This window comes from Pongo pygmaeus, chromosome 10 (genome assembly GCF_028885625.2).
Source record: "Pongo pygmaeus isolate AG05252 chromosome 10, NHGRI_mPonPyg2-v2.0_pri, whole genome shotgun sequence".
Taxonomy (NCBI): domain Eukaryota; kingdom Metazoa; phylum Chordata; class Mammalia; order Primates; family Hominidae; genus Pongo; species Pongo pygmaeus.
In genome coordinates, this window is record NC_072383.2 from 21760718 (window position 1) to 21773782 (window position 13065).

Genomic DNA, 13065 nt, shown 5'->3' on the forward strand with positions numbered 1-13065 from the left:
ATAAAGACGGAAGGGAGAAATTGGAATGTTTTAACTGCAGCCCTCAGAACTTTAGTAACAGCATAACAAATTAAAAATAACTCATGCCACAGTATGTCATCTTCGTGCGTCTTGCAATGAACTGTTTCAGTGGCCGGTCCTCTTTCTTAGTATATGAAAGGACAAGGATTTTTGTTCTTGTTGTTATTTTAAGTTTACTGGGGAAAGTGCATTTGGCAAAATGAAATGATAGTCAAGCCTATTGCAACAAAGTTAGGAAGTTTGTTGTTTATTATAAACAGAAAGTATGTGAAAGTACACTTCAGAGAGTTTTTATTAATTACTTATTGCCTAGATTTTCAATAGACAATCCAAAGTCTCCCCTTCGTGTTGCCATCATCTTGTTAAATCAGCCATTTTAGAGAGGCACGTGATGAGTGTTGCAACATAATGACAAAGATGGCTACTGTGCCTTGTGTTAATGAATCATACAGTAATCTAACCTGGAAATGAATGAAACTATTACTCCTGAGAATTACATTGTATAGCCCCACAGGTAAAATTTAATTCAAAACATGTTAAACATTACTTTCATGTACTATGGACAAGTACAAATAGGTTTACATTACTGGATTTTCAGAAGTAAGTAGTTTCACTTTTCCTAGTCTTCTGTGCATGTGATGATAATTTCTTTTACTGCATTATGAAATAAAACAATTATGTATTTTAACTAAAACAAAAAAATAAAAACAACAACAACAAAACAGAGAGAAAATAATCAACTAGAGAAAATGGTACAGGTCCCAGGGGACATGAGACTGGAAATGTCAGTCATCTCAAAAAATCATCAGCTAGAGAGGAAGAAAAGGTACCAGAAGACACTTGAGGGGAGGTGTCTGTGATGCCAGAAAATCATCAGCTTGAGAAAATGGTAGGAGTCCCAAGGGAAAGTCAACTGCAGGTGTCTGTGGTCTCAGAAAATCATCCGCTGGAGACGGTGGTTGAGGTGCCAGAAGACACTCGAGGGGACATGTCTGTGGTCTCAGAAAATCATCAACTGGAGAATGTGGAAGAGGAACCAAAAGACACTTGAGTAGTGTCTTGAGTCTGAGAAAATCATCAGCTGGAGAAAATGGTACCGGTCCTAGGCGACACTTGATAGGAGGTGTCTGTGGTCCCAGAAAATCATCACCTGGAGAAGGTGGGAAAGGTATGAGAAGATGCTCAGGAGGTGTCTGCAATCTCAGAAAATCATCAGCTGGAGAAAATGATTGTGGTCCCAGGGGACAGTTGATGGGAGGTGTCTATTCTCTCAGAAAATCATCAACTGGAGAAGGTGGAAGAGGTACCAGAAGACACTCGGGAGATGTCTTGAGGTTGAGAGAATCATCAACTGGAGAAGGTGGAAGAGGTATGAAAAGACACTCGGTGGGGGTGTCTTCAGTCTCAGAAAATCATCAGCTTGAGAAAACGGACCAGGTCCCAGGCGACAGTGGATGGGACGTGTCTGTGGTCTGAAAATATCATCAACTGGAGAAGGTGGAATAGGTACCAGAAGACACTCAAGAGGTATCTTGAGGCTCAGAGAATCATCAACTGGAGAAGGTGGAAGAGGTATGAAAAGACACTCAGGGGGTGTCTTCAGTCTCGGAAAATCATCAGCTTGAGAAAATGGACCAGGTCCCAGGCGAGAGTTGACAGGATGTGTTTGTGGTCTGAGAATATCATGAACTGGAGAAGGTGGAAGAGGTAGCAGAAGACACTCGGGAGGTGTCTTGAGGCTCAGAGAATCATCAACTGGAGAAGGTGGAAGAGGTATGAAAAAACAGTCGGGAGGTATCTTGTTTCAACTAAAATCATCAGCTCGAGGAAATGGTACAGGTCCCAGGTGACAGTGGACGGGAGGAGTCTGGTGTCAGTAAATCATCAACTTCAGAAGGTGGAAGAGGTACCAGAGGACACTCAGGAGGTATCCTGAGGCTCACAGAATCGACTGGAGAAGGTGGAAGAGGTACGGAAAACACTCGGGAGGTGTCTCGAGTCTCGGAAAATGATCAGATTGAGAAAATGGTCCAGGTCCCAGGTGAGAGTGGACAGGAGGTATCGGTGCTGTCAGAAAATCAACTGGAGAAGGTGGAAGAGGTACCAGAAGACACTCGAGGGGTATCTTGAGGCTCAGAGAATCATCAACTGGAGGAGGTGGAAGAGGTACGAAACGACAGTTGGGAGGAGTCTTGAGTCTCCGAATATCATGAGCTTTAGAAAATGGTCCAGGTCGCAGGCGAGAGTGGACAGCAGCTGTCTGTGGTCTCACAAAGTCATCAACTGGAGAAGGTGGAAGAGGTGCCAGAAGACACTCAGGGGCTGTCTGGAGGCTCAGAGAATCATCTACTGGAGAAGATGGAAGAGGTACAAAAAAACAGTCGGGAGGTGTCTTGAGTCTCCTAAAATCATCAGCTCGAGGAAACGGTAGAGGTCCCAGGTGACACTCGACTGGAGGTGTCTGTGGTGTCAGAAAATCATCAACTGGAGAAGGTGGAAGGTGTGCGAAAAAACAGTCAGGAGGTTTCTTGAGTCTCCTGATATCATCAGCTCGATGAAATGGTACAGGTCTCAGGTGACACTGGACGGGAGGTGTTTGTGATCTCAGAAAATCATCAACTGGAGAAGGTGGAAGGGGTACCAGAAGACACTCGGGAGGTGTCTTGATGCTCAGCGAATCATCAACTGGAGAAGGGGAAATTGGTATGAAAAGACCCTTGGGAGGTGTCTTGAGTCTCGGAAAATCATCAGCTCGAGGAAGTGGTTCAGGTCCCAGGGCACACTCGTCTTGAGGTGTGTCTCTTCTCAGAAAATCATCAGTTGAAGAATGTGGTTGAGGTCCTAGTGGACATTGTAGTCGAGAAAGACTCAGAGGTCTCAGACACCCTTTAACTAATGGACATGGTTGACCTCTCAGATCGCACTGAGTTGGAGGAGGTAGCTTGCGGCCCATCCTTTTTCTTAAAGTTTCAGCCATGAGGTAGGGCCAGTAGGGCAACCCTGAGGAATGATGGTGCTCCACTGCCGCCATCCTGACCTGTAGGGCCGAAGGAGGAAATGTTTTCACACATATTCATTTGATGGACAAAATTACCGCCACCAACACAGGCTGCACCTTCTGTTGCTGGTGATAGATTTTTGCACCTTTCCATCCTCCAGGTTTCAAAATAGCAGTATCAGTGTCATAGTATCACCCTTCCACTGAGTACTGCCCACAGCTGGGGAGTAAAGAAAAGTCACTGGGACACACTGTTGTCTCCACATGCCACTGTGTCTGTTTGCAAATGTAGGCAGGCTGGGGTCCTGCCCCAGGGAAGACAAGTCAGAACAGAGCAATAAAGAAGCATGTTTGAGACACAGAGTGTCTATGTCTATCCTCATTCCTCCCTCACAGCCAGCACCAGAGCATGTTTCTTGCACCAGGTCAACAGAGAGTAACAGAGGCATGAAAAGCCCATTGTCCACACATGTTGCAGCTTCTTTTTGGAGAATGTTTTCCAGGCCTTTTATGTTCTGTCTCTGATTCTCAGAACTCTGCAAGGTCAGTGTGACCACCCTGCTCCAAATCGAAGAAAACAGAGGTTTCCAGAGGAAGGAGAAATTGTGCCCAGGGTCACACAGCTTGCAGGAGGCAGAGTGGAAGTTGATTCCAGCTCTGCCTGCGGGACCCTCTCATTTCCCCTCTGTTTCCCTTCTGGACAAAGGATCTTCTTCACTCTGGAGGTGCCACCCATGAGAACAAAGAGCTCTGGAGATATGTGGATTCCTGAAGAGCTTCAGGGGAACTGGGAGAGGGATTTCTGACAGAACAATCTTACCTCAAGAAGTCAGTTAGACATGGCTGTAATATTTCTTTTCACTCCCAGGTAATACCAAATTGTAAGTGCACTAGGACATAAAGAATACTTTTGTCCATGGAAAAATGAGGTGGAAATTCTAAACAAAGCAAGTTTTAAAACTGTGTTTCACTTCAAGTGTACAAGTCCCATCATGTGTAATCATAGGACTCGGCAGCTTTTCAAGGTACAGAGGCCACACAAGAACCAGCTTAGCTGAGCATCATTTAAGGCCTTCATTTGGAATTGTCCCTGTAGGTAATAAGTTACATTCACTCTTCACTAATTTACAGTCAGGGCCTATTTGCTATTACAAATATGGAACCTCTGACACTTAGAATATTAGATCAGGGGCCCCACTGGGTGGGTATGAAGGTGTTTTTGCACAACATGGTTACCAACAGGGATGGGACTGTGATGAACTATGGAATTGGCCTTGTCAAAGAGCATTCAAAATTGCACAAAGCACAAATTAATGTTAGATTAATGCGTTTTCACTATTTTCACTTCTGGGAATACGGCAGATATTTCAAACGTTAATCACCTACATTATAGCAGAATGCAAACAAAATCACAGCAAAAGAAAATCCCACATATTTCGGAAATGAGACCCCACAACATCTTGGGTAAGGTGGATCAGTCAGAGTTCACCGCGCCATGAGACCTACAGTACTGGAGGTCAGTGGTGCCTCCTCGTGTTATTTCTGGAAACAGAACAGTAAAAGCCCTTCAGCCCTCGGTCCCTGAGCTTTTATGGATTCTGGAGGTGCTACCAATGATGATCAGCTGGGAATGGAGAAGCTTGAAAGCTCATGGAGAAGATTTTGCTTCTCAAGAAGTCGAGACAGAAAAGGCACCACAGAACCCACAGAGCAGAGGCCAGGCCAGGAAAGGGCGTTGTCGGAAAAGACCAAAGCATCCTGATATAGGAACAGTGAAAACGTCCCCAGCATTTACCTTTGTCTTCTCTGTGTTTTCAGCTGGGATGCTGCTGCTGTTCCTCATGGGAACCGAATGAGGTCCTGAATCTGCTAAGGGCCAGAGAAGGGAATGGGGCTAAATCTGGCTTGCATGTTCTGTGCAGAATAAGAAACCCTCCACACCCTCCACTGCCATCTCACTCTCTGCCACACAGGTCCCTTACCAGAGGCACAGGGTTTATTGACCACATGCCTCAGAGGACTCTGGAGCCCTCTGGACCCTCATCCTTGAGGAAGATACCACAGAGCCCTGGTCCAGGGGTATTCTTAACTCTCAACAGGCTGTGAACAGGTCGGGCTCTAACCAGCTGGAAATGAGCTCTAAATCAGTACATATCAGAGGAAATCACTCATCATGTGAGCACAGACTCAAAATTAAAATAGGAACAGCCATGGTTGGAAGAATATCAATAAACCCTGGACAGGAACAGCACTGCTCCTCTTCTTCAAGCCATAGGGACATTTAAAATTCTGTGGATTCATAGTTAATCTAACTTTCATACCTGGCCGGGTATTATCAATACTTATGAACAGAAATGGACATAAAGAGATGAACAGTCATGAGAAAAGGTAAGAGCTACAGAAATTAACTGGAAAGTTTTAGGGTTACACTTCAAATGTTAGAGGAGTAGGATTACATAGAAATTTAACTTACTAATGGAGTTATATAGTTGACAATAAACAACTTAAACAAAAAGAATGAAGGAAGTTCCAAAAAGTGTAAATAAATGCTTCTTTTCTTAAAGCAGATCTCAAGCTACAATATTGATCCATGAAGACATGGCCAGAAAATCTCTGCTCCCATCAGCACATGTGGCTCCCATTCTAAAGTGCTATTGTTGTTTTCTCAAGTGAAAGAAAAATAAATCCTTCACACTGAATCAAGGTGGAAAGGGGAGCTGGCCCATCTGCCTTCTAGGCTCAACTCCTCAGTTAAAAGTAACCAAGACATCAGGGTGGGGCAACGTCCACAGTCAGTGGAGCGGCCTGAGCTCCACCATTCACAGGGGACTAGCCAAGAGCCATTCAGCTTGGGCACCTGAGAAAAATAGGGTCCTGCCACCCAGCGAGACAACTGTTCTCTTTATAAGTCCTTGGAATTGTTTCCAGGAAACATAACAATCACCCCACCCGAGCCCTCATCCCCAAAAGGAGAAGCAAGGTGTGTGGATTGTGCAGCAGAAATTAAGCGGCTGCCTTCACAGCGAGCTCCTACCCCTCCAGAAAGGTTTCTCTAGGCCCGGTCGTCCCTGGACTGGCTCCTGACTCATGTGTCTCTCTGGCACTCTCTGCTTTTGCCTCATTTCACACCTAGAAGACATAGAAAGAATTGACTTGAAGAATTAAAACACCAAGTTCTTTACTAGATGCTCAAAGCTTTATCTCAAAACAAAAACATCCTTTAAAATGTCCATCACAATGACCTACCTGTGCTGCTTGTAGGCAGCCTTCCTCTCTGCCATCCCCCTTTGCAAGGCTTGAGCACAGAGCTGTGGGGAGAAAAATACATCCATGTCCTGACCTGGCAGACTATGTCCCAAAGCAAGGAAAACAAACAAACTTACTGAGTTGGCAAGAGGCTTTCTTGCAGAAGGGGCGATCTGAAAAAGCCAACACATGAGAAATTGAATGTTGAGAGAGTCTAAGGGCCGTGGCATCATCTGCATCAGCACTGAACTATCCTGCAACTGCGGGGAGGAAGCTCCTTACTTTGCATCTGTAGTAGTCCTCTGCCCGCCACCGCAACTCTTGCGTGCGTTGAAACAGTTTCCTATGGATTACAATCACTTTCATCAGATAAAGCACCACTTTCAGGATGATTTTAAATAATCTGCCATGTTTCTGTTATCCTCACAACTGTACCCTTACACAATCTATCTATACCTAGAAAATGTATTTCAGATGGCTATAAGAGTACAGTCTGAGCCGGTCGCGGTGGCTGACGCCTGTAATCCCAGCACTCTGGGAGGCCGAGGTGGGTGGATCACCAGGTCAGGAGATTGAGAACATCGTGGCTAATACGGTGAAACCCCATCTCTACTAAAAATACAAAAAATTAGCCGGGCGTGGTGGCAGGCACCTGTAATCCCAGCTACTCGGGAGGCTGAGGCAGGGGAATCACTTGAACCTGGGAGGCGGAGGTTACAGTGAGCCAAGATCACGTCACTGCACTCCAGGCTGGGTGACAGAGCGAGACTCCACCTCAGAAAAAATAACAAAAACAAAAACAAAAACAGTACAGTCTGATCCTAACTGTTGCTGTGTTGATTCCTCCTCTTTTGCTTACTGCCTGCTGACTTCTGAGTTGACAATTTCCTTCCCCATTCTCAATATATCCCTAATTCATCCTTCATTGAGCATCTTTTATCATAAAGCTCTATTCTCTTTGTATTAATATCCTTGCCGTGTTTCACAGGGCAGAAACAGCTGGGCTTATAAACAGGCATAGTCCTTTTGAAGGATGTGGTTGATCCTACAACACACTTTCCTAAGGATGACAACAACTCACTCCACCCCTAGAATGGCTGGTAACCAAGTTTCCACACAGTCTAGCTGGCAATGGGGTCAGGAGACGTTTTGCTACTTCACATCTTTTGGTCACTGGTAAATCTTAAGGTACTTTGTTTTCTGTTTTGTCAACTCTTTCTCTCTCTCTCTGGATATGTCTTCTGACCATTTGTTTCTATTTCTGCATTTACTGGGTCTAAACATTGTACAAAGGTTAAAAACAACATTCCAATGGGGGTTTCCCAAGAGGGTGGGGTTGTTTCTGAACTCACAGGTAGGTGTGTATTTCTTTCATATCCAATTTCCCATTCTCCTCTGCCTCTGATAGCTGCCTCTTGTTTTCTGCTTGCTCACATTCTTTCATGTTTTGTTTCCTGAGATTAGAAGGGAGGGAAATGCACACACATGATCCACCAGCCCGTGTGGGATTCCCTCTGCCCTTCTGGCATCTGAAGGCTGTGATTCAAAGATCCCCCCTGCAACCTTCCCATAAATGAACCAACTGATTCTCACAACCAAAGGGAGAATTGACACCTCCCATTGAGGGACAAAGAAAAATCACACTCTGGCCTGCTGGCAAGTCACCTGTCATTTCCAGCTCATCTTCATAGTTCTATAGTTAGTCCTATTCTTTAGTAAATAAAGACTATTAAAAGCTTCTATGAAGTGCACTATGTGTGTCTCTGGGGTCAGTCTTGTGCTTGACACAGCGAAAGCTCATTTTAGTTCAGTGTGAAAAACCAGACCTCACCAACTCATCCCAACTAACTCCATCGGAAGCAGAGGAATGCTCCTCATCTGACTCCTCCTGTGGGAGACCTGATTCTCAGTCAGTGGCTGATGCTGGAACTGAGACCATCAGCCATAGAGAGATCCTTCCAGAATATGGTGTCATTAACCCTGCAGTTCACTACTGCACTTTGCCATGATTCAGGACTGGAACTCCTGTCATCGACTTTAAAGATCCTGGTTGAGAGAAAAGGCAATCTGAATGCTGGGCGCATCTATTGAATTAGAAATGATCGGAATGGCTCCTAAGTCAGGGTGTTATGTCCTGAAAATAGACGACAACTGCAAACCATCCACCCTGGTGTTGACTGACTTTAACAAGGTTCAGTTCACAGAGAGTAAGGGCAGAAAAAGGAAATGGCCTAAAAAGGTAAGTTTGCTGTGTTGCCCTCACACCACTTGATTCATGGTCCTGCTCCTAAGGACCTCACCTGATACTTGGTTTTATAGGAAGGATGTGTAAAATTCCCAGAATGCTAGGAAACAGGGACAAAAACACTTCAAAGAGAAAGTTAATGAACTTGTTTCTGACCACAGGGCATCCTTCAGCACATGCTGTCTGGAGTGGCCTCAAACAAGGAGTGTGTGGTGAAGTGCTGAGAATGCAATGGGAGCAGGGTCCTGTCCCCACGCTAAATGAGCTCACAGATTAATGCAAATGAGAAGCCAGTGAGGACCTCACTACTCCTGCTGTGCACTTGGGAACTACAAACACAAAACCTGACTCTGGAGGGAAGCTAAGGAAGCATTCTAATCTTGAGTTGACATAGTGCATCTGAAGCTTCCGATCTCCAATGAGAACAATGGGGGACACCAAACAGAATATAAAACCCATGATTGAATACATCAAATTGCTAACATGGCAGTAAACAGACATGAGGTCAAGATGGAGAAGAAGGAAACCCAGGACGAAAGTCAGCCTTGCATTTGGAACCCATTTCCCTGAGTTTCATTGCTGAATTCCAGAAGGGACTACTGAGATGCAAAGAAGCAGAGCAGCTTTTGCACACCTGCATGCGATTAGATGAAAAACAAGTGGATTGAGGGTCTGCCAATGAAAGCGACCCGTACTGAAGTCCACTGGCTCTGGTTGAGACCCAGAAGAGTCACACATCAGAACAGAGGTGGATAGGAAATACCCTGGCCTTTGTAGGGACTGAGCCTACACTGACGACCTCAATTGCAGCCTGTATGGAGGACCCCTCACTATCCCCCAGAAGTAGACTCCCATTTCTTCTGCAGCAAGATAACATGCTACTAGGCCTCAATTCATTGCTAAATATTTTTTAACAAGTATCTCACATTTAACAAAAAAAGATCAGTCATATGGCAGCAAAATACAATGTAATATGACCAAAACGTGAAAGACTGTGAAAATGAATCTGGAGGTGACCCAAGCATTGAATTCAACAATCCAGGCTGGGAGCGGTGGCTCACGCCGGGAGGCAGACGCAGGCGGATCACCTGAGGTCAGGAGTTCAAGACTCGCCTGGCCAACATGGTGAACCCCGGTCTTTACTAAAAATACAAAAATTGGGCTGGGCACGGTGGCTCACGCCTGTAATCCCAGCACATTGGCAGGCCAAGGTGTGCGGATCATGATGTCAGGAGTTCTAGACCAGCCTGGCCAATATGGTGAAACCCCGCCTCTACTGAAAATACAAAAATTATCCGGGCATGGTGGCATATGCCTGTAGTCCCAGCTACTCAGAGGCTGAGGGATAAGAATCACTTGAACCTGGGAGGTGGAGGTTGCAGTGAGCCAAGATCACACCACTGCACTCTAGCCTGGGTGACAGAGACTCTGTCTCAAAAAACAAAAACAAAAAAAAATTGGCTGACTGTGGTGGCACACACCTGTAATCCAAGCTACTCGGGAGGCTGAGGCAGAATTGCTTCAACCTGGGAGGCAGAGGTTGCAGTGAGCCAATATTGCGCCATAGCACTCCAGCCTGGGTGACAGAGTGAGACTCTATCTCAAAATGAAAAAAAAAAAAAAAAAAAAAAAAAAAGGCTGGGTATGGTGGCTCACGCCTCTAATCCAGCACTTTGGGAGGCTGAGGCGGGCGGATCACCTGAGGTCAGAAGTTCGAGACCAGCCTGGACAACATGGCGAAACCCCATCTCTAGTAAAAATACAAAAATTAGCTGGGCATGGTGGTGGGCACCTGTAATCCAAGCTACTTGGGAGGCTGAGGCAGGAGAATTGCTTGAACCCAAAAGGCAGTGAGTCAAGATTCTGCCATTGCACTACAGCCTAGGCAACAAGAGCAAAGCTCCGTCTCAGGAAAAAAAAAAAAAAAGAGAGAAAGGAAAACCAATGCCAGTACTAGCACCTCCTCTTCCCCCGAAAAAATTACAAACAAGAATGTAGGAAGGGAAAGGAATTATGCAGATTAAACTAATCAAGCAGAAAGGACAAACTCAATTTTGAACCCACTGAATTTGCCACAAATATTGTAGAAAATATTCTCAAGGACTTTACAGTTGTCTACTTTGATTGGCACATGGTTCATAACAACAGTATTTGTATCAAGGCACATCTTACTCTTCCTCGGCAGTCTTCCTCTGTCCATTGATTTTGTAATGACTGTTGACCTTCCTTGTCACCTTATGGACTTCAGCTCGAACTTTGGCTTCCATATGTCTCCATGAAGTAAAGAGGTCTTCCAGGCCAATTTTAATTCCTGGAAAGGAAGAAACCCTTTTCTTTGTGTGCATACAAATGGACCTCGGCCCTTGGTGAGAGTGAGGAGAGGAGAAGGTGAGAAACCTGAGGGCAAGAAGCTGTTCTTTCCCCTTCCAGGGCAAACTCATTTCCACACTATGGGGACTCCAACAGAGCCATACCTTCCCGGCTACGGCTATTGGACCTCCAGGCTTTCCGCTGTACATCCTTGGATCCGTCATGTACATTTTGTGACTTTAAGACAGTCTTGAGGAAAGACACCTAGGAAATAATAATTTAAGAATGACGGCTGGGCATGCTGGCTCATGCTTATAATCCCAGCACTTTGGGAGGCCGAGGCGGGTGGATCACGGGGTCAGGAGTTCAAGACCAGCCTGGCCAAGATGGTGAAACCCCGTCTCTACTAAAAATACAAAAATTAGCCAGGCATGGCTGCGGGCGCCTGTAATCCGAGCTACTCGGGAGGCTGAGGCAAAGAACCATTTGAAGCTGGGAGGCGGAGGTTGCAGTGAGCCGAGATCACTGGGAGGTGGTGCATGCCTGTAATCCCAACTAGTCGGGAGGCTGAGGCAGGAGAATCACTTGAACCCAGGAGGAAAATGTTGTAGTGAGCTGAGATTGTGCCATTGCACTCCAACCTGGGCAACAAGATTGAAACTCTGTCTCAAAAAAAAAAAAAAAAAAAAAATAGGCCAGGTGTGGTAGCTCACGCCTGTAATCCCAGCACTTTGGGAGGCCAAGGCAGGTGAATCACAAGGTCAAGAGATGGAGACCATCCTGACCAACATGGTGAAACCCCGTCTCTACTAAAAATGCAAAAATTAGCTGAGCATGGTGGCGCACGCCTGTAGTCCCAGCTACTCGGGAGGCTGAGGCAAGAGAACTGCTCGAACCCGGGAGGCAGAGGTGGCAGTGAGCCGAGATCACACCACTGCACTCCAGCCTGGTGACAGAGTGAGACTCCGTCTCAAAAAAAAAAAAAAAAAAAAAGACATGAATATACTTCACACAACTGAACTGTACACTTCAACACGGTTAGATGGTAATTATCATGTTATAAGTATTTTACCACAGGTTAACATGTTTCACAACTTGAAAAGGAGTAATTACCTTCAGCTCTCCGAGTTCTAGAATTTGTAACATTTCACCCCCTGCTCCTTCCTGATCTGCACTGGAGCATCTTCCTTCTATCCCTGCTCTACTCAGAGTCCACTTTCCCTTCCCTCACATCAGCTTCATTGAGGCTGGTTTGAACCTAACGCAAAACATTCTCACTAATGACTGAATTCCCACCAAGATTTCCATATTATCACAGTATGCTTTTAATCTTCTAAGATATTAAATATTTGTTCTCATCATAGCTAAAATGCAATGCAAATCCCATCTCAGATGTGGGTCAGATACCTATGAATCTCCTGAGGTAGTCATTGAAATAACTATTTTTTTTTTTTGAGATGGAGTGTCACTCTCACCCATGCTGAAGTGCAGTGGTGCTACCTTGGCTCACGGCAACGTCCACCTCCCAGATTCAAACAATTCTTGTGCCTCAGCCTCCCAAGTAGCTGGGATTACAGGTGCCCACTACTGTGCCTGGCTAATTTTTGTCTTTTTAGTAGAGATGGGGTTTCACCATGTTGGCCCATCTGGTCTTGAACTCCTGACCTCAAGTGATCCACCTGCCTCAGCCTCCCAAAGATTACAGGCTTGAACCCGGGAGATTACAGGCATGAGCCACCACACCTGGCCTGAAATAATATCTTTCCAATTCTTCCTAGAATTTGTTCTTTTCTGATTTCTGCACATAGGATAAAAAACAAAACATGTACTAGGATTTCGAGAGAAGCATGGGTAATCTAAAAAGATGAAAGAGCAACCACATCTATCCCACAGCTACCGCTAGATTTCATAGGAAAGGTAGCTGGCCCAGTTTGGAGCTAGGAGGAATGTCAAACACATGAAGAAATGAGAAGCAAGGAAATGCCATCATGCATGAATGCTTCATGGCACCCACGATGTCCCTGCTTAGGAGGTAGTGGTATAGATGACTAGATGACAAGGACAAAGATGAGAAGGTGCAAAGTTGTCCAAGTCAAACAGTCCAACTGAACCTTCCTCAATGGAATTTTTAAAAAGTGGTAAATTTAAAAACTTCCCCCGGCTCCCGTGGTGGCTCACGCTTGTAATCCCAGCACTTTGGGAGGCTGAGGCGGGCAGATCATTTGAGGCCAGGTTTTGAGACTAG

General features: G+C 45.4%; 1 protein-coding gene across 19 annotated transcripts in view; it reads right to left on the reverse strand.

Moving 5' to 3' along the window:
* Positions 1–252: 252 nt before the first annotated feature.
* Positions 253–13065, reverse strand: part of LOC129009439 (nuclear pore complex-interacting protein family member A7) — a 39139-nt gene continuing 26326 nt past the window's right edge. For 7 of the 19 annotated variants that reach the window (XM_063672490.1, XM_063672491.1, XM_063672498.1 and 4 more), the window contains 8 exons: positions 10985–11084; positions 10683–10821; positions 7618–7719; positions 6548–6608; positions 6266–6438; positions 6054–6148; positions 4815–4888; positions 253–3058 (listed from right to left, as the gene is read on the reverse strand). In XM_063672490.1, coding sequence (XP_063528560.1) covers positions 1961–3058; positions 4815–4888; positions 6054–6148; positions 6266–6438; positions 6548–6608; positions 7618–7719; positions 10683–10821; positions 10985–11084 — 1842 coding nt within the window. In that variant the 3' untranslated portion in view covers positions 253–1960. The remainder of the gene's footprint in view (positions 3059–4814; positions 4889–6053; positions 6149–6265; positions 6439–6547; positions 6609–7617; positions 7720–10682; positions 10822–10984; positions 11085–13065) is intronic. The other 12 variants (XM_054442342.2, XM_063672502.1, XM_054442347.2 and 9 more) reach the window with 3 other exon arrangements.